The sequence below is a fragment of the Caloenas nicobarica genome, chromosome 10, assembly GCF_036013445.1.
Source record: "Caloenas nicobarica isolate bCalNic1 chromosome 10, bCalNic1.hap1, whole genome shotgun sequence".
Classification (NCBI taxonomy): domain Eukaryota; kingdom Metazoa; phylum Chordata; class Aves; order Columbiformes; family Columbidae; genus Caloenas; species Caloenas nicobarica.
Genome location: NC_088254.1, coordinates 1,350,304 through 1,377,452, shown reverse-complemented (window position 1 = coordinate 1,377,452; position 27,149 = coordinate 1,350,304). Strand labels below are relative to the sequence as shown.

The 27,149-nt window shown below is 45.8% G+C and overlaps 1 protein-coding gene and 1 long non-coding RNA gene across 2 annotated transcripts; one reads left to right on the top strand and one right to left on the bottom strand.

Annotated features, from left to right (window-relative positions):
* Positions 1-12,647: 12,647 nt before the first annotated feature.
* LOC135992310 (alpha-2,8-sialyltransferase 8E-like) lies at positions 12,648-15,690 on the top strand. Its single transcript, XM_065641361.1, has 7 exons — positions 12,648-12,778; positions 13,088-13,156; positions 13,335-13,421; positions 13,536-13,680; positions 13,832-13,944; positions 14,191-14,277; positions 15,231-15,690. Exons 1-7 carry the CDS (start codon positions 12,648-12,650, stop codon positions 15,688-15,690), a joined length of 1,092 nt encoding a protein of 363 aa, XP_065497433.1.
* Positions 15,691-21,936: 6,246 nt separating this feature from the next.
* LOC135992524 (uncharacterized) lies at positions 21,937-26,594 on the bottom strand. Its single transcript, XR_010606747.1, has 3 exons — positions 26,444-26,594; positions 22,457-22,624; positions 21,937-22,352 (listed from the first exon to the last, which is right to left on the bottom strand). It is a non-coding gene; the product is annotated as an uncharacterized LOC135992524 (long non-coding RNA).
* Between the last annotated feature and the right edge of the window lie 555 nt (positions 26,595-27,149).

The window sequence follows — 27,149 nt, the reverse complement described above, 5'->3', positions numbered from 1 at the left end:
TCTCATTAACAGTATTTTTACAGTTTTTTTAACTTTCCAACTTGTGTCTCCCTTTTCCTCCTATTCCCTCCCTTAGTGGGGAGGGCAGGAGCTAATAGAGACTATCTGCTGCACTTTATTGTTGCCCTACAATAAACGATGACAGCCTGCTCCCTTCAGGAGGGAGTCTCCTGTGACGACAATACTTTTTATCTTTATAGTAGCAGTTTTGATGGAGGGTGTAGACCAACATAAACTCTGCGGCACCTCCAACTTAGTTGAACTGTCACTCTCTATATTGTTCGGTTCCACTTGCAGAGCCCCATACCTATTGTGCAAGGGAACCTGGGAAGGTGGGGTAGTCATAGCAGAGACCCTCCTGCTGCACCAGGCAGCAACATACTGCCATTGGCCCCTATCCCTTGAGTCACTATATTCCAGCATGCAGCAAGGAGATAGGGAGTCTTCTGTATCATGCGCCCTGTCTACCTGCTGGGCCTTTCTCAAGGAAGGTCAGGTGCGACTCCACTGGTCTATCTCCCTCTCGCACTCCCTGATACTCTTCAACCTACTCCTCCACCCAGAGCTCTGTCACTAAGTGGAGGAGTTCTTCTCCCTGGACACTTCCCACAGGGGTGCTCACTGCTGCCATCCAAGAGCAGGACTCACCCTGCAGCCTGGCACCAGGGTCTTCCCACCAGATCTCCGTCTGGGCAGCTGCATCACTTGTGGTAGGTGCTGAGTTTACAGAGGCCATGGTTTTCTGCCAGGTGGATACCATTATTCCCTGGTCAAGCTGACAGAGCTTCTCCACCCTTCCTGCATGCCCTTCTGTATGAACTGCCCCACCACGTTCTGTTTTCCTCCTCTGTTGGTGGCACTCCTGTTTGCTGGCACTCCCTCAGTTGCTTTTTATAGGTGTGGGGGATGGTCAGCATTGCTTTGGCAATGCCCAGGTCTCATCAGTGTCTCCAGTGACAGCTGCTGGCTCCTGATTGGTCACTCCACTGCTCGTGGTATTTCCCTGCCTCAGGAAAACCCTCATTGCACCAAGATCTGCTGCTCCGCTGCAGACCAGGTTGTCTCTGGAGCAGCATATGACCATACAGGCCAATAACCCTAAGGGTCATTAAGTCAATATGGTGCTAACCCTAGGAGACACTGACCACGAGGGTCCATAGGCCTAGAAGCCCATAACTCTTTGTGGCATTAACCATAGGGGACCATAGCCCTAGAGGTCACTAAAACAAAGGGTCCATAAGCACTCAAGGAGGGCAGGCTGTTGCATGGCAGAGAAGCGACATGGAGCCACCCGGGCAGAAGATGCTGAGCCAGAGCATGGCAGGGGCTGCTCCTCTGCACAGGGACACTAGTGCAGATGATATGGTTGTGGTCATTGTCCTGTGGTGCCATCCCAGCGGGAGGTGGAGGCCAGGCTCCTCAGGACCACAACTCCTTTGGGGCTGTCATGTCCTCCTCCTGACATGAGCATATTGAAGAGTAGTGTCTCCTTGCTTTGCTAGGCCCCTTGTCCTGCTCCCCTCCACAGCCAGGCCTCCCTGGGTCCCATACTGTCTGTTTTCTCGATGGTGGTTTTCTTCAGTCCTCCAGGTTGAGAGGGTCATCCTCCACTGTGGCAAAGCTCTCTTCCTCCTCCTGAAGGAGCAGCTTCCCAAAGAGCTGCCTCTCACCAATCCCCATCATGGCATCCTGGGACACTTCCCAGAGAAGGTTTCCGTTTTCCATACTCAAGTGGTCTTTAGTCTGACAGTGGCACCAGACCATGCTCACTGGCATATGTGTGGGATCATCTGCCTCCACTCTACCCAAGCCCCACCTGACAGCATAAGTTCCAGGGTCCTGGCTTGCCTTGTCAGGCATAGGTCAGCCTGAGGCCCAAGAAATAAGGGATGTCTCTTCTAAAGACATGTTCATGCTAAGCACCAGACCTGAAGTGTGACAGAGTGGTTATGGTTGCTCTCAGCAGCAATGCCGTGACCTGTGATTGCCATGGCCAGGCCCCGAGACATGTGGCTTGAATCCCACATGCCTAGGGTTTTCCCAAATGTATTTAAAGCACAGCTCTCCCACACGCTGATAAACACATGATTTCTTCCTGACAAGTTTGGATGCCATTTGTTGAAGACCATGAGCTCCTGTAGGAAGGGGACATGCAGAAGTGTGCAGATGCCTGCATGGATTAGAACACAAGGTCACTGTACCCACGGTGCCCAGGTGATCACAGCTCCAGAAGCTGTTGTCTCAGTACACTGGGGGATACATGGATGAGGAGGTTCAGCTGGCTGATGCAGAAAGCCTTTGCGAATCCCACCATTTTGCTGGGGTTTTTGTTTGAAAGTGCCAGTCACAGGAAGGAGCAGTGAGCAAGGCTTCGTAAGTGCAAGGGCTTGAGCACTTGGTGGAGCTTGATTCTGCAGGAGTATTCCAGTTTCCACAGGCTGTTAAGAAGTTTTGGGAATTGAAGGTCCAGGCACGGTTTACTCCAGCCAGCCTCTGTGCTAAGCCTAGCAGATGGCTGCCCTCCCAGCTCTGCAGCAGGATTCTGAAGTCTTGGCTATACACTCAGAACTCTTGTCTTCCTGTGTGCGTTGTCTTGTGCAGCAGCTGTTTGCAAAACATTCCAACAGTTGGACAAGACACTTTCTATGTACAGCAGTATGCACAATGTACAAAAATAAGGACAAGAAAGGCTTTTGATCTGGACATAAATGCACCAAGTACTGACTGTCAGGAGAGCTTATCACAGTTCATAAGGTGATTCTCATAAATGAGTGAGTCATTCCACCAGAAGAAAATCATCAGATCTCCTCCCCCTGGGAGGGTAGTTCCAGATTGTTTGGAGTTTTGAGCTGCGGCAAAACTCTATCGGCACAGGTATGAGTGTATTTGGAGCCTGCTTCAGGATCAAACAGGTGTGCCTCACGGACTTCTTAGCCTAAAAGGTATGTCAACTTTAGCTTTCTTGGGTTTAAAGTCCGTACCTTTTTATTTTATTGAAATCACTGTTTTAACCTTGTTTTTTTGGAGTGGGAAACTGAACCATGAATTTCAGTTTTCTAGTCTGTTGTTATATAATTAGTGCTAAACCTTTGTGCACTGCTTGTATTGGGTTTCAGCAGCTGTTACTTTTAAGAGATGTCAGTATGTTTATGCAGACCAAGGGCCTTAAAGAGAATACTACTCTCATCTGGAAAGGTCTGTTACTCAGGGAAAGAAAAAACAAACAACAAACAAACAAACAAAGAGAAAAACAACACCAAAAAACCCCAAACCAAACCAAACCAAACCAACCAACCAAACAAACAAACCCCAACCAACCAAACCAAAACAAAACAAAAAACCCACAAAAACCTGAACATGAGTAGTTCAATAACCCCCCCATAAAACAAACCTGTAATAGGTAATAGGAAGTGCACTTGTTGATTGATAGGAATACAAACATTTTTGTTACCTTCATTTTACCCAGGGCTCGATTAGTCTGGCTTCAGATTTGGGAGATAAAGTCCATAGTTGAGCAATAATGATAAGAAACAGCTTTTGTTTTTCCTGTGAACAGGTCACTGATGATCGCATTGCAGTCCTGATAAATCTAAAGTTTCTACCTTCATAGAACCATTGAATCATACAATCAAAGATTCATACAATCATAGAACAGTTTGGGTTGGAAGGGACCATCAAAGACTATCTAGTTCTAGCCCCCTGCCATGGACAGGGACATAGATCAGGCTGCTCAAAGCCCCATCCAACCTGACCTTGAATGTTTCCAGTGATGGGCAACCTGTTCCAGAGTCTCATCACCTTCAGCATAAAATATTTCTTCCTTATGTCCAATCTAAATCAACTGCCTTTCAGTTTAAAACCTTTGCCCCTTGTCTTGTCACTACAAGCCCTAGTAAAAATTCTTACTCTATCTTTCTTAGAAGCCCCCTTTAAGTATTAAAATGCCACAATAAGGTCTTCCCAGAGCCTTCTCTTCTCCAGTCTGAACAACCTCAAGTGTCTCAGCTATTCTTCATAGAAGAGGTGTTTCAACCCTCCGACAATTTTTGTGGCCTCCTCTTGACCCTTCTATGAGGTCCATATTTTTCTTGTGCCAGGGGCCTCAGAACTGGATGCAGTACTCCAGATGGAGTTTCACAAGAGAGGAGAGAATCACCTCCCTTGACCTGCTGGCCATGCTTCTGTATATGCAGGCCAGCATACAATTGGCTTTCTCAGCTGAAAGTGCACATTGCCAGCTCATGTCCAATTTTTCACCCACCAGTATCCTCAAGTACTTTTCTGCTGGTCTTCTCTCAAACCCTTCACTCCCCAGTCTGTGTTGATACCGGGGTCTGCCCTGACCCAGGTGCAGGACCTTGCACTTGGTCTTGAACTCGTTCACATCGATCCACTTCTCAAGCCTGTCAAGGTCCCTCTGGATGGCATCCCTTCGCTTGGCATAATCTGCAAATTGCACCACTCATCTTGGTGTCATCTGCAAACTTGCTGAGAGTGCACTCAATTACACTATGTCAATGATGAAGATATTCAATAGTATTGGTCTCAGTATGGACCCTCGAGGGACACCATTCTTTAGAGGACTCCACTTGGATGTTGTGCCACTGACTGTAACTCTCTGGATGCAGCCATCCATCTATTTCCTTATCCATCTAATATTCCATCCATCAAATCCATATCTCTCCAATTTAGCAGCCAGAATGTTATGGGGGACTGTATCTTTACCCAAACCATCAAAACTTCTGCTGGAAAAATTTGGATTAAGCTAACTCAGCATCCTGTAAGCAGAGATGAAAAATAGCAAACTCAGATGCGAGTGCGAAAACCACAGACTCTACATGATCCAATGTGAACCCAGCTGAAGCCATTTATTACTTGTTACAATTCTCCTTATGTATCTTTTTGCTTTGTTCACGTGCTTACAGGCTGCATGTGATTGGGTAATGGCTACTGTTCACGCGCCGCAGACTAACAAGGGATTGGATCTTTACAGTTTGCACGAGCTCTAACATTCAGCATTACTTCACTACAAAATTGCTGATTTGCTGACTCTTGATTTCTTCACTGGGCACACTTTCTCTTGTTCTCGCTCAAGGCTGCTCGAAGTCACGTAAGGCACGTAGGCTGTTTTGCTCTTGTTCACATAGGTCTCACAGGCCGGTTCAGTTCAGTTCCATATAATGTCCATTCTTTTCAAGAAAATCCCTTGAATCTCCCACAATTCCCCCTTTTTGTTTTTGTGCAAACCAAACATTTGCAAAGGCTTTGGATATCATGCGTTCGAGCAATTTTATCAAACGAGGCACAATTAACAGTATAGCAACAATCATAAACATCATTACTAATCCATGTAAAAGTAGATTTCTCAGCCATCCTGTAATTCCCACAAAAACCCATATGTGCAGATTGAGGCCTGAAAACCAAGTTTTTGGGTCTAATCACTTTATGCTATTAGATAATGTTAACCATTATATCTTACAGTGCTAATTCTTACAAATTATGTGATTGTTTTTCAGGGCACTGGCTAAATCCGAAGTCAGGCCTTGCACATTAGCTGAGACTGCTCTTTGAGGGTGCTGTTTTACTTGGTTTCGCTCATAAACACTATAATTCAATTTCAATGGTATTACACATATTTAGCACTTTGATAACGTAAAATACAGGCTCAGATATCAGTTAAGGAGATTATTTGAATACAATAACATAAGAATAATGAGGATCCACAACGTGCATGTAGTCACTCATGAGAAACAAAACTAGATGCCTCTCACTTCAGAGTACTCACAATAAACAATCACTCGCCTAAATTAGACTAGGGCTCATTCAAGGATATATCTAGTAAATAATCATTCACCCAAATGAGGAGGTGAGGCTCTCTCAATCCCAGGAAGTCTCCTTAGACGGTGTTCCTGTCTAAGGAAAGGACTCTAGTTCACAGACCCGCAGCTCTGAGAAGATGACTCGAAGGGCATCTTTGGCGGGAACCCCGTTTTTTAGTCTAGTCAGATGTGGCTGTGGGCATTACAATGTAGTCCAGAAGCTTTGCAGCTGCTCTGGGCACGTCTTGTTGAGGACCCTGTCAATTGACCGAGGGTCCCGCCCCTTCTGTCCCACCAGCTGGTAGAGGTGAAGTCACCCTGCCCCGTGACAGGGGAGGATGTGACTGACAACACCTTGGTACCACCCTGGGTGTGTACCTGAGAACAGGTAATAAAGAGCCATCAACAGCCCCATTGAAGGCTCTAAATCTCAGGAGAATGTGCAACTGCCACACAATCCACCCTGTGACCACAGTCACAATCTGACAGGCTACTTTGGAGTGGTGGTGCAGTCACCTCTTGCCTCCAAAGTCAAAAGAGGGCATTCAGTTTGTGAGTTTGGATGCCCATTGTGGATCATCATACCTTATGTGTTATTTTCCTGTTATACGTTATTATTACAAATCAACTTACAATAGAATGGAATAATATGAATTACAACAATTACAGTTATTAACAAATATTGGAGAAGGCTGGTTAGTCTTCCTGATAAGGAAAACAAATGCATTGAAAGTTTTTTCACCAGTTAATCCCTAATCCAAATAATTTAAATCTGTATCATTCTGATATGCTAGTGCCTCTAATTTACAGGGGGTCCAGTACAAACTCAAAACATCTTCTGTGGTTATTTTAGATACCTTGCATGTTAAGACCCAGAATGGAAACAAAATCCACATTACTCTGAACCACCCTTCCATTCCCCATCACTGATAAAACAAGTGAAACTTCTCTGACAAACAATTGTTAATTAATTTCTTACAAATACATACAGGAGGGGTCTCAACAAAATACTGTTGTATTTGATTAAGTTTAATCCAATCCAGCAATTGACCTTCTGGTGGTATCCATGCACCACCTACCCAGTGCATGTCATTGTTACTGCACTGTTGCAAGAGATAATAGCCGAATAGGCTAAGAAAGTGTTAATCGGAGTGAGGGGCCTGCTGCTGCCATCATTGTACTTGCATTTTGTTGTAACTTCTTCAGCTGCCCCCAGGTAACATCACTGGCCTCTTCCTTTGGTCTCTTCTGTTTCTTTGTTGCCCTCTGCTGCAGGGACAGACATTGCATCTCTGGCATTGGGTTCTTGCACTGTTTTTCCAGCTCATAGTGAGGTTTAACATATTTTGCAGGAAGCCACTTTGGTACTGTTGGAACAAGAACACACACATATCCTCTTCCCCAGGTGATTAACTCTACAGGACCTTGCTATTGACTGTTGTGCAGGGGATCCCGCTACAAAACCTTTGGTCTCTGAGACAGTGAATTTGGAACATGGAAGTGTTTTTCCACTGCTGTGACAGAGGGAGGCACAACATGATTCAAAAAATTTAAAGTATATATTGCATTGTCTAATTGTTCCTGAGGCATCATATTCCCCCTTTTTTGTTTTAATAACGTTTGTTTCAGTGTGGAATGCGCCTGTCCAATAATAGCCTATCCAGTGGGAGAATGTGGAATACCCGTGACATGCGAAACACCCCATTGCTATAAAAAATATTGCGCGGATCTAGCAGTTTAGCCAGGACCATTGTCAATTTTAATCTGTTGTGGCACACCCAGCATAGCAAAACAGCGGGTCCAGTGGCACTAGACATCCTTGCTTTTCTCACTACTACAAGCAGATGCACAAAGCATATCTGAAGAAGTATCTATAGAAATGTGTACATATTTCAAACGACCAAAAGATGATACATATGTAACATCAGTCTGCTAAATGGCATTAGCTATGAGCCTTGTGAGGGTTAACTCCAAGGAAGTGTAAACTTGTAATTAGGCCTTGACATTTCAGCCAAGAGCAAACTATGTCTTTTACTTGTTTGAGTGTCAGATAAAACATTTATTTTAAAGTAGCAGTATTCTAATGGAAGAAAACATGTGAAGCCCTGGCAGACTGGAAATGGACTCTAGCTACAGTATAAGAGTCCACAACCGCATTTCCTTCTCTTACAGGACCTGGTAAAGTGGTATGAGAGCATATATGAGTAACAGATAGTGGGTGTCTGCAGTGCTATAATGCAGTTTGCAATGATACAAACAATTCAAAGAGCTACTGTTGCAAGATTTCTTCAAAAAAGGTGGAGGGGATGGTCCTGACTACGTACTCAGAATCACAAATCAAATTTAGAGGTTCCTCCTTAAAAAGCCCTAAGGAATGTAAAGCTGCACCAAGTTCTACTAATTGGGTTGAACCTTCAATAATTTTAGCAGAATGATGCCAATTGTTATCTTCACGCCAGACTACTACAGCTTTGTGAGACTTTCCTAAACTATCAACAAAAACTGTGCAAGCACGTAGGATCGGACCAAATACAAGTATGTTCTGTAGCTTGACATCAAAGACATGCAGATTCTACAGCAATTTACATTTAGGCATGCCAAAAGCTATGCCGTTAAGAAAATCAGCTAATGTAATTTAAAAGGACATAGATTGCAAATAAAAAAATCAAAATTAGATTTCACAAATGGTACATATATGACAAAAGGATCATGGCCCATTAAGACTTAAATTAATTCCCTGCATTTTTTGATCAGTAACAATTAGTATATCAGTCTGTTAGCATTCTCATCCTACTGTCCTACAATAGCCACAGGTTGTTTTTGTGTTGTAACTATAAATAGACAAATATGCAAGTCCAATCGAATGCAGTCAGCCTGCAAGGTTGTCATAAATTTGTCCATCAAAGTCTCTAACTCCATTTTGGCTTTCATGTTTACTGGATATTGTTTTTCCTTACCAGATTGAAGTCCTGTTTATCAGTGTAGTGTTGGCTTTACCAATACTTTGGCTGCTGATACTAGTGGAAATTCAGCACCCAGAATTTCCTTGGAGATTTTTTGCTTGCAGCAAGCAGATCTGCACCATCCAAACATTTTCTTATGAGACATGCAACTGAACAGAATTCTCAGAAAACATTATTTGAGTTTAAAATTTAGTTAACAAATCTTGATCCAAGAGAGGTATAAGGCTTTCTGGCAAATACAAGAATTCATCTGTTAAAACTTTGTTCCAAATTTGGCATTCCATTGGTTTCAAAAAATGGCCTTTCTTTCTTTCCTATGATTTCAAAAACTATCATGGTGAATTTAATAAGAAGTCTCTTACCACAGAATAAAAAAAAGTTACCACAAAAAGTTACCACAGAATAAATCTATTAAAAAAAATTCTTGGTTTAATTTCCCGGCTTCATTAGAACTACGGATCTGCTGGAGATGCTTTTAAATTTCATCCTCAGACTGCTTCATTCAGTATTACAACACCGCTGTAGCGGTGGGGGGAGGAACCCCCTTTCGCCGCTTTAGAATCTTCTCGCTGCAGTTTAGATACAGGCAAGGCCACGCAAGTGGCGTAATTGCTGGTGCTAAGTGGGAGCTGCCTGGCCTTGGCAAAACTTCTCAGTTACAATAAGCTGAGTTTATCTTGCAGCTTGACACAGGCCTTAAATTTATGTTCAAGCTGTACAGCACAGACCTGGGATATTTTGCTTTTTTGTTTTGGTTTTTTTGTTTTGTTTTGTTTTTTTAAGTTTCCCATTTCATTCCGAATATAATACACTTTATATGCAATTCCAATTAGCTCAGCAATAGCTACATTCTTTAGCCTCATTTACTTTTTGCAATGTCAATAAACAGCATATTAACCATTAATTCATTAATTTAATTTTCCTAGATCAAAATCAGTTCATATTTTGGCACCTTTTAAATACAACCTTTTATTTCCTATACTTCTAACTAGCACATAAATTCAATGCAAATCAGAGTTTAACAACTTAATTTTTTTTTTTTCAACTTATACTACTATACTTCATCTCAATTTTTTTTTCCAAGGTTCTGTAGAACAACATTAATTTCTATATAGCACTAAAACCCAGAATTCCACATTCAAACCATATTTTTCTTTTATCAGAGTATTTCCCCAAAAAGTTACTCTAATGTGTAAGGATGCATCCTAAGGGGAAGTAAAGTGGTACTTTAGTACTGGAATCGGTTCCCATTTTGCAATTATCTCCCCAAACAAAATTCTTTTGGTACCAAATATAAATATGCAAATTAAAATATTGATCTCAGATTTGCAAACCAAATGCTAAGTTCAAATATGCAAATGGATCACAATTACACTTATTCAAGACAATATCTCAATTTTAGCATTGCACCTTTGAACTGCTTACTGCTCAGCCAGGTAGAGGTGCCGCTGGATCTCCCTGACAAAACAGGTCAGTGCGCGTTGGAGCCCAATTGGCACCTGCCCCCCTGCTGCTCTAGTAAGCTGAACTGGGCAAGGCTTTTATATGCGTCTCATCTGAGGTGCTACAACTGTTATCCCAGAACAGGATTCTTTACCTGGTGTGCATACAAAAGAGCCAAATTTAGTACACCGAGATGAGACACAGCCTATCACAGAGTTGCGCAAGTCTGGATGTTGGAATAAAGCTAGCATTGTAGAAAGAAAAGTAACAGCTGTTACACACAAAACCTTATCATCACATTCACGCAGTAAAAAACTGAATTACTCACTGTCTTCTGTATAATCACAAAATGTATATTTTGAGTCAATGGATTCTCATGATTCTGTGAACTCACTATACCATATAACAGGCAAAGACTTATTAAACTGTAATATGCTTAAACAGATATCTACAAAGAAAACAGGTTAATAAGGAAAGCATCTTGCAGACCCCGGTAAGCACCCCATGACTCGTGTGCCATCAGCCAATTCTTCTCCAGCCTATTGAAGCCCAAACCACTCCACCTGCAAAACCACCTGAAACGATCCAACGATCTTCTGCAGAGTTTTACCTCTGTCCTGCTCTTCTCGCCTTAAAAACAACACTACTTGCAACAAAATGTTATACTTCAAGGTTCTATTCTCCGGCCACTTTTCCCATTCATCTAACTTAGACAGCAGCCACCATTGATTATAATATTTCACAAGATCTTCCTTCCTCATATTTCCAAGTGCTTTCCTATGTTCTAAAACACCTCCCACCTTTTCCCAAGTCTCTATCTGAACCCATTGTCCCGGCACCAAATTAATAATCTTTTGAGGTTACTCTCCTCATACTTCACTCCTCTCCTAGAGAGGATACGCGAGAGTAGCTGCAGAATTACCCGTTCTTTATTTGATATGTTCTGCCCCATCTCGCCCCCGGCTGCTGACCTCTTCTTTGGGTCTCCGTTGTGCAATGATGTTGGATCCTCTACTCCGGGCTCTTTTATTTCCACGCAGCCCACAGACTGCGTCTTCGGTCACGGTCCAGCCGCGCCGGCCAGCCGAGGCTTACCCTCCTTCAGCAGTCGTCCCCTCGCTGTAAATTCTCCTTGCAGATCACGTCGGGGTCACCACTTGCGAGGGCGAAAACCACGGACTCCACACGATCCAATGTGAACCCAGCTGAAGCCGTTTATTACTTGTTAAAATTCTCCTTAAGTATCTTTTTGCTTTGTTCACGTGCTTACAGGCTGCATGTGATTGGGTAATGGCTACTGTTCACGTGCCGCAGACTAACAAGGGATTGGATCTTTACAGTTTGCACGAGCTCTAACATTCAGCATTACTTCACTACAAAATTGCTGATTTGCTGACTCTTGATTTCTTCACTGGACACACTTTCTCTTGTTCTCGCTCAAGGCTGCTCGAAGTCACGTAAGGCACGTAGGCTGTTTTGCTCTTGTTCACATAGGCCTCACAGGCCGGTTCAGTTCAGTTCAATATAATGTCCATTCTTTTCAAGAAAATCCCTTGAATCTCCCACACTCAGAGGCAAAACTCCAAAAAGAATGTCAACAAAGCTCTGCTTCCTCCTTCCCTTCTCTGCTGCACCTTGTGGTCATGCCACTGTTTGGAGAGAGACAGAACAATTAATCCTCAGCCAAGGATGGGAAGGTGGTGCTGCGAGCAAACAGCGGTGTGTTTAAGAAAATTCTGAAAAACTGCTTCTCTTACCCACACCAGATAAAGATGTGCCTCTGAAGAAACATGCTGATCTGACGCCACGTCTGTTTTGATGTAGAGCTGACATGACTAAGGTGACTGCCTGCAAACAGGTTCAACACAAGACACAGCATTCCAGGGCAAAGGCTCACAGCTGGCATGAGCAGGATGCACTGCGGTTCTGTGCTCATGACTTAAGCATCACTGGTACTGGTCATGGCCCCTGATGTGCAGGGGAGTAAAGCAAATGAGGTGAAAACCCTCCTTCTTTCCAACGTAAATGAGGCAACTTGTGTGCAGAAAATTTCAGACAACTGCTAGAGAGATGAGTTGGAGAAAGTGTCAGGGAGTGGAGCCAAGCATGTGGAAGAATAACAGTGGAATCATTGCCCTGGAATAGCTTCAGAGGAGAGGGAATAGTACAGATTGGTATTGGTCCATGGTGCCTTCCAACAGGGCCCAGTGGGATCCACTGACAACCCCATGGCATGCTTCAGCATAGCCCAAGAGAAATGAGTTCCCTACTGTCCCTTGTATAGGATTTTTTTTTTTTCGCAGGGAGTTAAGGCAAACTTTCAATGAGGGCCAGTGCCAGAGAAGCCCTGGGCTGGGTATTTACACTGACTAGCTCACGTGTGGACTTTCCTCATTTCTTCTGCTCTCAGGCGTTCTCCAAAATGCCAAACAGCATCATCAGGGAGGAGTATGTGAGGCAAAGACTGCTGACGATGCACAAGCTATGGCTCACGTTGCTACCTGTAGCTGCAGTCTCACTTGTCTATATGTACTTTCTGGTGGTGAATGATAGGTAAGTGAGGGACAGAGTGGAGAAACTGTGTCCCTTCAGTCCTGGAAAGGAGGTAGGAACACAGAGGGTCCCTCCAGGAGGCCTCTAGGGGAGGAATAAATAGGGCAGGAGTGGAAATGGTGTAGGGAATGGATGCAATAGCGCTAGTTTCAGATGGATATCGCAGGGTGGGAGAGGTTGCAGGCAGGGCCATGACATGGCCAAGGGGAGACACTGCACATATGGGATTGCTGGGGTGGAGTAATGGCAGAAAGCTGTGTGAGGATGTTATTCTGGCTCAGTTTAAGCCTTTGTTTTTGTTTTTTTCAGGCCTGACATTGGGGTTCCAGAAGCAGAAGCATGTCAAAGACTGTTGAGCAACACAACACAACCTCGGAAGTGAGAGTCATGGCCACAAGTGTGCTAGGCAGTGGAAGACAGGCAACTGGCTAAACTAGGTCACCTGGTGGTCTCAGTGAAGGTCCAGGGAGTAGGAAGGGATGCAACAGAGAACCATTTGTTTGCAATAAGTCTTTGTGAGAGCATTCAAGTTGCTTACGAGCTCTTTCTGCCCTAGGGTGAAGGAGAGCTGGAGCCTGACACAAGTGAAGTTAATGCAGAACTGCCACTGGAAGTTCAACACTACTGCTTTGGCCCAGTACAGGTGATGCCCTCTCTTCTCATTCTCATCCCTCTCTCCTCTTTTATCCTGTTACAGTCCTACTTCATCCTGCCCCCAGGCTTCTGCTCACTGTCTTCTACTCTCTCCCCCTTACAGGGCAGAGCTTGGGCGCTGCTGCAACGCCTCAGCCTGGCTGGCTGTGACACAAGACAACACACCACTGGGGTCTGAGATTGCCTATGATGGCTATCCCTCAAAGCGATTGAAAGTCAGCAGTGGCTTGCTGGAGATCTTGCCAGAGGTAGAAGTGCTCTTTGATGGGGAATACAACTCACAATCTGCATTATTTTTTCTCATACACCCTGGAATGTATCAATTTGGAGGATTTGTGGTAGGTCTTTACTGTAATTCTGTAATGGTGAGTGAATTACTACATGTTTTTTTTTTAATAGAAATCCCCCTTTCAAGAGTCTCCCTACAAAACCTGCGCTGTAGTAGGAAATGGAGGAATCCTCAGGAACAGTAGCTGTGGCTCTAAAATTGATAGGCACCAGTTTGTAATCAGGTAATTGCTGCCAGCTTGCCCAGGAGTGATGTAGGAGACTAGCGAGAGGAGGTGACTTTCATGGGAATGAGGTAGGGTAGAGAAAATGCAGACAGAGGAAATGTTCTGAGTGTGGGTGAAGTTGAGGGGTTGGGGAAATGGTGGGGTGTACCTGCCCTGAGTAATGTCACAGAGGAATGGGTAAGCTCTCAGGATATCGTGGAGCATGATTTCTCATAGGCTTCCTTTGCTTATCACCTCAACCAGGTTTAACTTGCCTTCTGTGGACTTCCCTGAGGATGTGGGCAGAAAATCAAGCATTGTCACTGTGAACCCTAGTATCCTTCATAAAAGGTAATAGGTGTGGTAATAAAAATGGAGGAGAAGACTCCTAACTGTGTGTTCTTGAAAAAGCAATCTCTTTTGCTTCTGCTCTGGGTCCCAGAAAACAGACAGGCCTTTGCTACCACACAAGGCCCGTACAAAAAAAGCTATTGGCATCTACTGCCATGAGATGCTCCCCTATGTGCAGAGGTATACGGAGGGATACTTCAAGTATTGGAGTTGTTTGGGGTAGACTTTGTTCAAGACTTGGTTACTGCTGATTGTTTTAGCTTACCACTAGAGACTAATAGCATTTCCAGTCTTTCCAGTGAGCTGATCATCTCAAGGGTGATATCAAGACAGGCAAAGGGGCTCAGCTGTATTCTGTACTGCTGCTGTCAGGAGGAGCTCTGATGGGAACTATTGAATATCATTCTGACCCTAGCTGCATAAATGCTCTTTTTGTTCAGTGGAGAAAATAGGTACTCCTTGTCCTACAGCAAACATCTAAAATTAAAATAAGACAGGTCTGTTGTGATCTAGCTGTGCTTGTTTCCCTCCACTGACTAGAAGGTACATTTAGACAATTAGCTCAGAGGTAGATATCTATGTAGTAGATCTTTAAAGGCAGGTGGCATTAATTCTTTCCTAGCCCTCTGCTCCACCATTATGAGACATCATTCTCCATGAATTGTGAGCTGTGAGGCCACCAAGGTTTTAAATCTGAAGACGTCTTCTTAGCCTTTTAACCAACTAGTTATTAGCAAACCTCCTGGATATTTTCAAGCAGCTTATCTGGTCCGTGTTAGCTGCACCTGAGAATCTTGAATTCAGATCACCCACAAAGTGCAGAGAAGGGGAAAATGGAGGTGAAGAGTAGGACTGGCATTTCACTGCTGCAAGGCAGAGTAGCACAAGAAGGGCAGGAAGGAATGAGGATGGGGTTGGCAGAGGATGATGGTCCCACATCTCTTGCCTCACAGGTTTCGTGGTCTGAATGGTCGACGCCTGCCATTCGTGAAAGCAGCAGCTTCCTATGGAAAGACTTGGTTCCTCATCCCAGCTTTCTCCTACCCTGGTAACAGTGAGCCTTCTTATCGAGCACTCTATGCCTTACAGGACTCTGCCTCCCAGTCACATATCTTCTTCTTCCACCCTCAGTACCTGAGTGGTCTAAGCAAGTACTGGCATGATCATGGTTTTCGTACGCCTCGCCTCTCCTCAGGTTTCATGCTAGTGAATGCTGCTCTGGAGTTGTGCCAACGCATTACACTCTATGGATTCTGGCCCTTCTCTTTGCATCCTGATGGCCATTCCCTGCCCCATCATTACTATGACAATGTGCTTCCCAACAGCAGGATGCACATCATGCCCAAAGAGTTCGCTTACTATGTGGATATGCACTTCCACGGTGTGCTGCAGCTGCATCTGGGGCGGTGCTAAGGGGTCAAGCCAAAGACAAAGCAAAATGGAGTCTAAAGAACAGAGTTTCTGCTGTTATTATCCATCTGGGATCTTCTGAAGGGAACATACAGACCTATCTGCAAACCTAGAGACTCTGAGGATAAAAAATATGCCTCCTTCTCTTTTCCACACTGTTCCAGTAGAAGGTTACTGTTCACTAAGCAGCATTAGCATCAGATCATTTTTATGTTAATTAATTGGGAGTCACTAATTGTCAGCTGTTAGTGTTTAATGCATAATTAGATTGCTAATAAATAACTTCCTTTCTTGCCAGTAGTGTGAATTTATTAGCTGCATTTCAGAATTTGAGCACTCAATCTCAAAAGCTTTTATTTTTCTAACACCATTTGTCAATAAACTAAGTGCTTACCACATTTTGATTACTCTTTGTTAATATCTGTTTGCTGTAATCAGACTCATTTCACTGATTCTTATATTTGGTTATCAGCATTAGGCATAAAGCATTAAGTTCTGCATATTTGTCAGAGCTATGTGGTTAATGTTCATTCATGTCTTTGAAGATCAGAGTTAAATCAACCAGTCCTCACGGTTGCATGGCTTGCCTGCTGGGCCTGTGACTAGGCATGCATCCCAGGCTGGAAGGATCAGTTGCAGGCATCAGTGCCCATGAGACATGAAGCAGTGTCTCTTTCCCCAGGGACACTGAATCCCTCCTACGCTGTGGGTGGCTGCCAGCTGATATAGGCAGTTGTTACATATTAGCATATGTATGCTCCTCTTATGTTTAGGAAGTAACCAGTATGGATTTACAAAAGGAGAAATCATGCCTCATGCAACTGATAGCCTTCTGCAAGGAGGTGACTACATTGGTGGATGAGACGAGTGAGGTGGATACTGTTTATCATGCCATTAAGAAGGGTTTCAGCACTGTTTCCCATTACCACTGATGAACTGATGAAGTGCAGACTAGACCAGCAGACAGTGGAGTGCAAACCAGCTGAATGGCCAAGCTTACAATGTGATCTGTGGCATGAAGCTCAGCTGCAGGCTAGTCACCAGCCAGCAGTGGTGTACCAAGTATGGAGGCCAGTACTATTTAATGTTTTCATGAATGATCTTCATGATCGGATAGGGTGCAGCCACAGCAATTTTGCAGATGATGCACAGCTGGAAGGATTAGTTAATACACTGGAGGAGTTTTGCTGCTGTTCACCTTGGCCTGCTGCCATCCAGAGGGACCCTGGCATGCTGGAGAAATGGGCTGAGGGGAACCTGATGAAATTCAACCATGGGAAATGCAAAGGCCTGTAGTTAGGGGGGTAAGTTTTTCAAGATGCTAACAATTAATTGCTTGAGGATGCCAGAGAAAACCCACTGTCTTGAAGAGCTCTAAAATATTATGAGAAAGAGGTGAAGAAAATGGGAATCTTTGTCTCCACGAGAGCTGGAAGCTGACTTTTCTCCATCTGACTAACAAAGACTTTGGTTGTCTTACTGAGGCAGTGGACATATCACTGCTTATCCTCATTACTTTTTGCTATTCGGTGAGTGCAATAGCCAAGAAATAATTTCTGAGTACACATCAGTTATCTGCATCCTGCCTGCAGTATCTCTTGGTACACAGTAAGTCAACCAAAATAATTATCTCGAAAGAAATGGTCGTAACAGAGCAAACCCAAAGCAGGCATGATTGTGTCCTGATTCTTATGCCTGTGAGAAGGACAGAGGGAATGAGTTGTGGGGAAGGTATTACAGAAACACAGATTCCCATCAGTGGGAAGGGACCTCCGCAGGACTCTGGTGCAACCCCTTGCTTGAAGCAAGAGGGTGGATAATTGGTAGAGAGATCGTTCAGAATTATCAGTCCCCACTGATATTACTGCATTAAGTTTGGGACCCTTGTGGGATTCTCTAAAGAACTGATAATTTACATTTTCTGTACTGTATTGCATATAGACGTGTATGTTATATTATTCCTGTATCTTATAGCATGCTGAAAAGGCTTCTCAGCTGAACAGTCACTGAGAAAATAGACAGAGCAGCAGCAGGGACCTGAATCTTTCAAACATCCATCACTGTCTGGTTCCAGACTTCCCGTGTCTCCATTTTATACAGCTCTTTCCAACCCATAATAGTAATGATAGTACAATCATTTCAGAGTTTTACTTAGTGGCACAGGCTCTCCCTCCACAGCTCTCCCTGCTGGGTTGCAAGGACTCCCTTTGTCATGTGCTCAGCTTTTGTCTCCAAGTTCCCATTCTGAGGTTGGGATGACACAGCTTGCTCAGTTGCAGGAAACTTTTTGTGAGCAGGTCCCAGGGACAGTGGCTGCAAAGCTGGTGATGCTATGGGCAGGTAGGATGTGGGCTTTTCTGGAAGGATCCTTTTTGGCTCAGAGGGTGACCAGTGAAGCTGGAAAGCAGGACATTTGTGGTACCTCTGCCTTGCTGAAGCAGAAGGCAGGCACTGGACTGGTGGGGAATGGTGAGAAGGAACAAAAGTGGCTGCATGGTGATTTGGGAGCAACTGCAGGCATTCCACCTGCAAACCCCTAGGCGAGATTCTCCATGGGCCAGTCAAGGCATGCAGGAGGAAAGCTGAATCCCTGCTTTCTTATGCCTGGGCTACCTCTGAAATGGGAGTGGGGCCAGCATTGCTACCATCCAGAAACTTATTTCAAGGTGGAGGGGTGCACACTACATGTAATGAGAGGGCATTTGTTCTTGATTTTTCACAGTACATTCCAGCATGCTGGAACAAGACCAGACTGCCAAATCTTTTTCAGCTTGTATCTCTTTATCTTGGTTATCAGAACATGTAGTTAAGGAGGAGCAGAACAAGGAACCTTGGACATGTCAATGCACTGCATTAACATCAACTGTCTGGGCAGAAGTAGGATTTATTATTTTGTAGCCCTGCCTTTTCCTTGAGATTTTACACAGTCATTAATTTGCTGGACTATCTCTGCCCACCCCAAACAATGGCATCTCCTTCCTTGAGCAGGACCACTCTGTCCTGCCAGGAGCAGCTCTGGGCCAAGAGGCAGTTTTGCTATGCCACATGCCTCCCCTTGGCCTCCTGATTCCCCATCTTCTGAGACTGAAAGCTGCTTTTCCTCCTTTACAGATGCCATTCCTTACAACAAATGCAGCAACTCCACAAAACCTGAAGAGCATAAAGACTCAGATTATTTCACTTATTGGCCTGCAAGTAAACTGTGGAATGAATGAGTGTTCATTTATCTTCCCCAGCCAGAAGCATTCTGCAAAACTGGGTAGCACGTGAGCTGGGGAACAAAGATGTTGTGTGCGCTAGGATGGCAGCTCTCACCATGTCTGGCTCTGGCTCATCTATCAGCCCAGCTGTGGTGGACGAAGGAAAAATGGGCTTCCCCCCTGTATTTTCCATCTGTGCGTCCTTTGTGTAGGGGTTTGTCCCTGGGCAGGGCTTCAAGTGCAGATATTTATGGTTTCAGTCCTGTTTTCAGAAGACCCTGCTGTCTCCGTGGCACCCCAGTGGAGAAATGGACTGGGAGCTGGATAAGGGCAATGGAAGTCTCTTTTTGGGGTTGTCATGGTTTAACCCCAGCTGGCAACCAAGTGCCAGAGAGCCACTCACTCACCTACCCCCGCCAATCCCAATGAGGGAAAAAAAAAAGCCAAACACGTGGGGTGAGGTAAAGACATTTAATTAGGACAGTAGAGAAAATAATAATAATAAAAGAATATACATAACAAGCAATGCACAATGCAGTTGCTAACCACCTGTGACTGATAACCAACCCATTCCCAAGCAATGATGGTCACCCTGGCCAATTCCCCCAGTTTATATACTGAGCATAACATTATATGGCGTGGAATATTCCTTTGGCTGGTTTGGGTCAGCTGTCCTGGCTATGCTTCTTCCCAGCTTTTGTGAGCCTCCTCATTGGCAGAGTGTGGAAAGCTGAAAAGTCCTTGACTGCTCAGCAACAACTAAAACTATCAGTATATTATCAATACTAGTCTCATACTAAATCCAAAACACACCACTATACCAACTACTAAGAAGAAAATTAACCCTGTTCCAGCTGAAAGCCAGACAGGGGTCCGAGGACAAAAAGTTGCTGAACATTTTGGCCCCTCTGAGAGTTGTCATTTTCTTACTGTCTCTAAGGCTAACACAAATGCTCCAGTTCCCATGCATGACAATTCAACCCTCTGGAGAAATCAGTGGGAAAGGAGCTGTTTCCAGAAACAGGACTGCTGGTGTCATGCTATGAAGGTCATGCTATGAAGTGTCATTATATCAAGTGCAGTTAAGGTCTGAACGCTCAGTCTGTGTTTAACACAGTCATGTGGACAAGGGATGTACCGCTTGTGTGTGGCGGTTGCTCATTGCCTGTAGATTTGCATCCCACCCTCACTGGTGGCTGATGTGTTTCCTTCTCGGAAGCAAAGGAAAAACTGGGATTTGGAGGAGGTAACATCTTGGTGCCTTCCTGGAGCTCCACAAAGTGTGTTTCAAGCTGGGGAGCAAACCATGCCCAGCTGTCTAGATGTGGTGTGTACCCCAAGCCAACCCCAGCTTCACAGTGACACCCTGGGCAGGAAGTGGCAAAGTGCCAATGACTGAGACATGCCCCTTGCCATGGGATGTGTCCTCTGGTCCTTTGGGAAGAAAGATCTTACTGCCAAGATAAACACCACTGGCTGCAAACAAACTCCCCACAGTCAAGGGGAAGAGGGTAGGGAGCAGATTATGGAGATGTTAGGAACCTGCTATTAAACAGACTGTGCCAGAAATCAGCCCAGGCATGGGCTGGCCTTTGCCCAGCTCTGGGTAGCAATTCCCAGTGGTACAGTGGGTCTTTCTTTCCCTGAGTTAGTCCCTCTGCGGTCTTTCCTGGCCATCAACTCACTGGTTGTAGGGGTGCTGGGGTTGACGATGGAGTGGCGTGTCTGAGCATGTCCCCTAGACTGAGCCCCCAGCCTTGAAAGAGGCAGACCTGAGAAAGGGGGGATGTGCTGGCCACAGCCTGAGTTGGGAAGAGGCCTGACAGCACTTGCTGAGGGATTGTTTGAGCCAGCTTTCTTGTGTGGGGAGACGAATCACTGCAGTGATGGGAAGGAGCTGCAGACATCAGTGGGACAGTGCTGTGTTATGGGCAAAAAGGTGATGACTTGGGGACAGGGGGAAGGTGTGGAGGATGTTAGAGGCAGTTTCTTGAAAAGCTCCACCTTTACACAGGACAGTTTGGTCTAGGGCCCAGATATGCCCCCTTTGATTTGCTGCAGGCAGCACAGAGAAGATAGAATAAAAGGCTGTAAGTCACACAAACCAAAAAAACCTCATCTGGTCATAGTGGCACCAACAACTGCTTCCCACACCAGGAGTGGGACCTGGGTTGCCTGGGTGATAAACAAGAAACCTCACTGTTGGATCCCATGCAAGGGGATAAGGTGCATCAGGAGGGATGCCAGAAACTCCCCTTCCAGGAGTGCCCTGCCTGCCTCAAAATCCTCCTGGGCCACTTAGAGCAAGGTATCTCTCCTGTTGCCCCAGGGATGAGGCAGAACTTAGAGCTGGGGTAAGGGAGTGGCCAGGGAAGGTGTAGAGCTGTGTGAGGAGGTGCTCCTCTTTACAGCTGCTCCAGTTTTGGGCTCTGGTTTATTAGGCCAGTGCTCTAAGCACTGGGCTACAAGGCCCACCCCTGTAGTGAACTGGAGGTGGTGTTGGGGGTGATGGTGGTATAGACAGCAATCCCAGAGCCAGTGTTGCTTAGCATTTTCTGCCTCCTCAGTGTTCACTGCAGTGGGGGCCATGGACACTTCCACCTTGAGCGCATGAGGCCCTGTTTTACCTTTCCTGCCCAGGTGGCTGAAAGGCACTAGGCTCTGGTTCTCAGTGCAGACCCAGGCAGTGTGACTGCAAGCCCTGCCCCATCAATGAGGGACCTGAGGGACCGTCCAGCAGCAGCATCCTTGGCTTCTCTGCTGGGGAGCCATGCATGTGGAGGCAGAGAAGGGGACATGTTCTTGGACTGGGGCAGATCCCAAGCAGGAACCACATGGCCAAGCTGTCCTGTGGTGGAACCATGGGGGATGATCACAGGAGCACAGCATGAACTGAACTCTGCTTTCCATGTGCCCATGTTCATCCCCATCCCTGGGGGTCCCTGGGCAGGGTTCAGCTCCAGCAGTGAAGAGCTGCTGTACTGCTCAAGCCAGAACCCAGCCATTGGTCACACTATGCATCTTCACATAGCCACAGCCAATCTTGAGGTTAGATTGCACTGCTTTTAATTATCACAGCTCAGTGTGGTCAGATCATGGACATGAGGCTAAACCTAAGCCCTTATACCTGCAGAGCAGATACTCCAGCTTTGAAGTACCTGCCAAAAAGCAAGCAGTCTCTCTCATCCTGGGTTGCATGCACACACAGTCCTGCTGAGCCCTTGGGCTGGAAAGGAGATAAGCTTGAGCCAGGCTGAACAACATCCATGCTTCTGCTTCATGTCTGCAACAGTCTGAGATCCTGCTTTGTCTCCACTGTTCCTTTTCAGCTCTAAGCTCCCTGAACAGCCATCCACCAGAAATCCTGAATGCAAGACCTTTGCAGGAAGAGGCAGCAGGAAGATTTCCAGGCACAGGGATTCCCTGTGAATGCAGGCAGCTCACTAATAATAGAGACATTAAAGACTAAAAGGGAGAGAAAACAAGGCAAAACAGTCATTTCAAGCAAACTGTCCCAATGTGTATTTTAACAAGAAGGAAAGAAGGAAAAACATAAGAAGGGTACAAACCTGTGGTCTAAGTGCTCCAGGTCTATCCAAAGTGTCTAGTCTGCATTTGCTTTACTGATACCTCTCCCATTTCAGAAGAGGCACCTAAGGACTGCAGGCACTGGCCCAGGAAGGAGCAGGGCCGGAACGTTTTTCTGGGCTCAGCCTCAAACCCATGGGTCCCTTAATCTGTAAAAGAAGGAATGAGTCACAAATGACGCAGAAAAGGGAGAGATGCTCCAGACAGCAGGAAGGTAATTTGAATGCCCAGTACTATGTGTATGCAAGACTCCACTTATATTCCTGTTTAAGGGGTCCCACCTCCTGTGGGCACTGTGGCTCAGCCAGTCAAAGTATCTGCCAAATAAACAGAGGACCCCAGGAGCAGCACCTGCACTCCAGGCACTCTTGGAAAACCACACTTTCTGCTGTGGCTGTCATTGAAAATGCACTTTTATCTTCACCTGGCCTTGAAACTTACAACCTTGAAACTTATAATTATGGAACTGTTAAAAGAAAACACCAAGTTTAATTGGACAGGAGAAGCCAGGAGGCTAAAAAAGGACCTGATGAGGGCTCCAACCCTGGGACTCCCAGGTGTCACCAAACCATTGTGGATATTCTCATATGAAAGGCAAGGCCTTGCTCTGGGTGTCCTAGCACAGCAATTAGGAGCCTATAAGAGAGCAGTGGCTACTTATCTAAGCAATTAGATAAAGTGAGCAAAGGCTGGCCTGGGTGTCCTTAGGCTGTGGCAGCGGTTGTACCCAATATACAGGAAGCTCCAAGTTCACTATGGGACAGAAAATGACTGTGTTAGTGTCCCATACAGTCACAACTGTACTAGAACAAAAAGGTAGCCATCGGTTTTCCACCTTGAGATTCCTGAAGTACCAGGCGGTGTTGTTGGAGAAAGATGATGTGAATATTGTCACTACTAACACTGTCAATCCAGCTTCTTCCCTCAGTGGGTCTGTTTCAGAGCCTGTGGTCCAGGATTGCTTGGAAACAATGGGAGCTGTTTACTCCAGCAGATGGGATTTAAAGGACCAGCCACTGGAGGATGCTGAAGACTCCTGGTTCACCAACAGAAGCAGCTTTGTAAAGCCAGGAGTACATAAGGCTGGGTTTGCAGTGACAACTGCCCACAAGGTAATAGAAGCTAAACCTTTGCCTCCTGGGACTTCTACCCAGAAAGCTATGCTCACATAAGCTTTAAAATTATCCAAAGATAAGACTAATATTTGGACTGATTCAAAGTATATTTTTAGAGTGGTGCATGCCCATGGAGCCATTTGAAAAGAAAAATTTTATTAACAGCAGAAGGGAAGCAGATTAAACACGATAATCCAATTGTTGGAAGCTGTGCTGTTACTAGAAAAGCTGCCATCATGCATTTCAAGGAGCATCAAAAGGGAAACACTGATCAGGAAATTGGAAATAAATTGGCAGATTGCAGATTATACTGCTAGACAAGCTTCTAAAAAGACAGAGATATGAAGGTAATGTCTCTGATTCTGGATGGCTGTCTCCTCGAACCAACATCAGTAAACTATTCCTTGCAGTATGTTATGGGAAATTGTATTAGAAAATAACAAAACTAATTGAGGAGCTGATGCTCTATACCAAAATTTGATTAAAAGCTAAGAGCGAATTTACATACTATTTAGAAACAAGTGACCCAGCAATATGAAATATGTCTGGAAAACAATCTTAATACTGTAAATAGGGTAAAAATAAGAACAACTGGAAAAGGGAAATATACTAGGACAATATTGGCAAATACATTTTTCTGAACTCTCTAGAAAAGGAGTTTTGCTGGTATTTGCTGGTATTAACAGATCCCTTCTCAGGTTGGCCAGAAGCATTCCCCTATCCAACTAGTAAAGTCAGAAAAGTAACTTTGTTAAATGAGATAATACCCCGATTTGGGGTATTCGCTGTGATGTCCTCTGATAGAGGCCACATTTTGTTGCACAGGTAGTGCAGCAAGTCAGTAAAGCATTAGAGGCTGATTGGCAGTTACAAACTCCCTACAAGCCTTAAGCAAGTGGGCAGGTAGAAAAGAAAATGAATCATTTAATCAAACAGCAGTTAAACAAAATTTGTCAAGAAGCTAATTTGAAGTGGAATCAAGCACTACCTATAGTGCTGCTCAGAATTACAGTTGAGCCTTGAGCCAAGGAAAACTTAGGCCTTTTCTTTCAAGCCAAGAGATTAAGTTTCTGTTAAAGCTTTTTCAGGTCCACCTTTAGAAGAGAAGTGGAATGGACCGTTCCAGGTGTTGCTGATGCCTTTACTGCCATCAAGATTCAAGAGCAACCTGCCTGGATTCACTGTTCGAGAGTGAAGAAAACACCGGATAAGACATCAGAACCAGACCTATCGCTTCACAGTTTTCTCAGCATTGATCTTGGTGACTTTAACAAATACTTTTATTCCTAGTTAGCTTTTATACAAGTCTTTAGTGAAAACTATTATAGCCCAAAACGAGCTGGAAGAAATGTTTGCACAGATCAAATCTGAAACTGCAAAATATCCCTTGTTGGCATTATTGGTAATAATTACAGTCTTGACAATAGTCTTATATAGTATTGAAATATGAGCAATCGCAAATCCTTTTGGGAATAAACTGAAGTATTACATGAAGTCAGAAAAATGACACATCTTGTGACTCTAATTTTAATGATAATAATTTTTACTTGCATTATGCTACAATGTTCTATTTGGTACTGCTATCAGGTAACAGAAAACTATGCCATACTGCAACATGATAATGTTTTGTAGATCTATATAGCAAAAGAATTTGCAAATGTATTGAAAAAAGGGAACTGAAGAGAAGCTGCCAAATTCATGTATACTGTGATTAAGCTATAAAAGACCCATCATTAACCAATTGACATGAGATAAATGCTTTCTGATCACCTGCAAAACAAGGGGATATTTTTCAACTTTTAGATTCTTCTGCATGACAAGAAGGAGACAGAAGATTAAGTGATACACTATTTAGAAGCAGAGTGCTTAGTTTATATTTAAAAATCAAATCAACCCCAGGGCTTGTGGCGTTCAAGCACCCAGCCCACCGGAGGAGCCCAGAACCAGGGATTCATGCCCAAAAAGCGATTAAAAACAAGAAAAGGTGCTGAAACCCTTCACCATTCCCACCTCCGCCTTCAGCAGGGGATTCGTGCAGCAACACAGGGACATGGTTTGCTGAACAAGCACCACCAAACCGCCCTGGACCCTCCTGCAGCCAGTTGTGCCGGTACAAGGCAAAGGAGGTCACCAAGGTGTTGGGGACCCTTCTGACCGTGAGTGAGGGACATCAGATGCCTCCTGTCTCCTCATCTCCGCCACATGGAGGGGTTCACCCCCCAATTCCAAATCAAAGGCAGCCACACCAGATGTCGAGGGGACAAGAACTGATGCTGGAGGAAGAGGAAGCTTTTCCCTATGAAGTCTCACAAGCAAAGACACAGAGCTGTGACCACCAGCAGATCTCAAACCAGCAAGGCGGCCTGCTCAGGGGTTACTGTGACCCTGATTTGGGGGGGGCATCGAGCACCTGCACTGCAAAGTGACACCTTCACACTTTCGAGATGCTTGGGTTCTGTGAGAACTCACGGGTTATAAACCTGGGGAAACTGAGGCCGGCCCAGGATGAGCTGTTCCGCAGCCTCAGAGCCACCTGCTCCCCCCAGGGCTGCTCGCTGCTCCCTGACCCCGGGCACCCCATTGTCCCCCCTCCACAGCCACTCAAGGAGCTCTCAGGGCAGAAGAAGCTGCGCTCCCCGCAGGAGCGAGAGCCCAGCGACACCACGACCCCCTCTTTGATTTCGGGGCCGTTTCCCTCTTTTTTAAGCAAGCCCGGAGGACGCCACGCCGCTGCCCGTAGGCACCCCAGAGCCGGGGGCACCCGCGTGCCCCGCCGGGCCCGGCCCCGCAGCTGCTCCCCCAGCGCCGCCCCGGGCCGGGCCTACCCCCGGGGCATCCCCCGCCCTCACTCACGGTGCCGGTGAAGATGTCCTCGCCCTCCGTGTGCGCTGTCGGCCGCCCCCAGCGCGTCGCCGCCGTGGGGGTCGGGGAAGAGCGGGGGTCGGGGAGCGGGAGCCACAGGCGCCGCCCGACGCCATGTCCGCGCTGCCGCCGCTTCCGCCTGCGACAGCCGCGCCGGAAACCGCCGCCGCCGACACCGCCTCCTTAACCCGCCGGGGCGGGGCCGGAGGAGCGGACGGCCTTGCGATTGGGCGGTGTCCCGATTCGTCTCGCCCTCTCCCGGCAGGGGGAGCCAATGAGGACGGACGTTCTCCTCCGCTGGCAGGCGTCTCTCCGTCCCCATGGAGACGGTCACTAGGCTGGCGAGGAGCGGGAAGCGGGGAGAGGCCGGAGGGATGTACCATTGCAGCGGCAGAGGGGGGGCTGCGGGCCAGCCCACGCCTGAGGGGACAGAGGGCGGGTGTCACCCGCGGGCTGTCACCCCGTGTCCCCTCAGCACCCTGGCTGGGATGGGCACGATGCCTCAATGCCCCAAACAAGACGGCTGTGGTCCCCTCAACAACCCAACTGAGACAGCTATGGTCCCCTTAAGACACCAAGATGGCCACGGTCCCCTTGACACCCCAGTCAACGTGGCCACGGTCCCTTCAACAACCCAACTAAGATGTCCATGGTCCCCTCAGTGCCCCAATGGAGATGGCTATGGTCCCCTCAATGT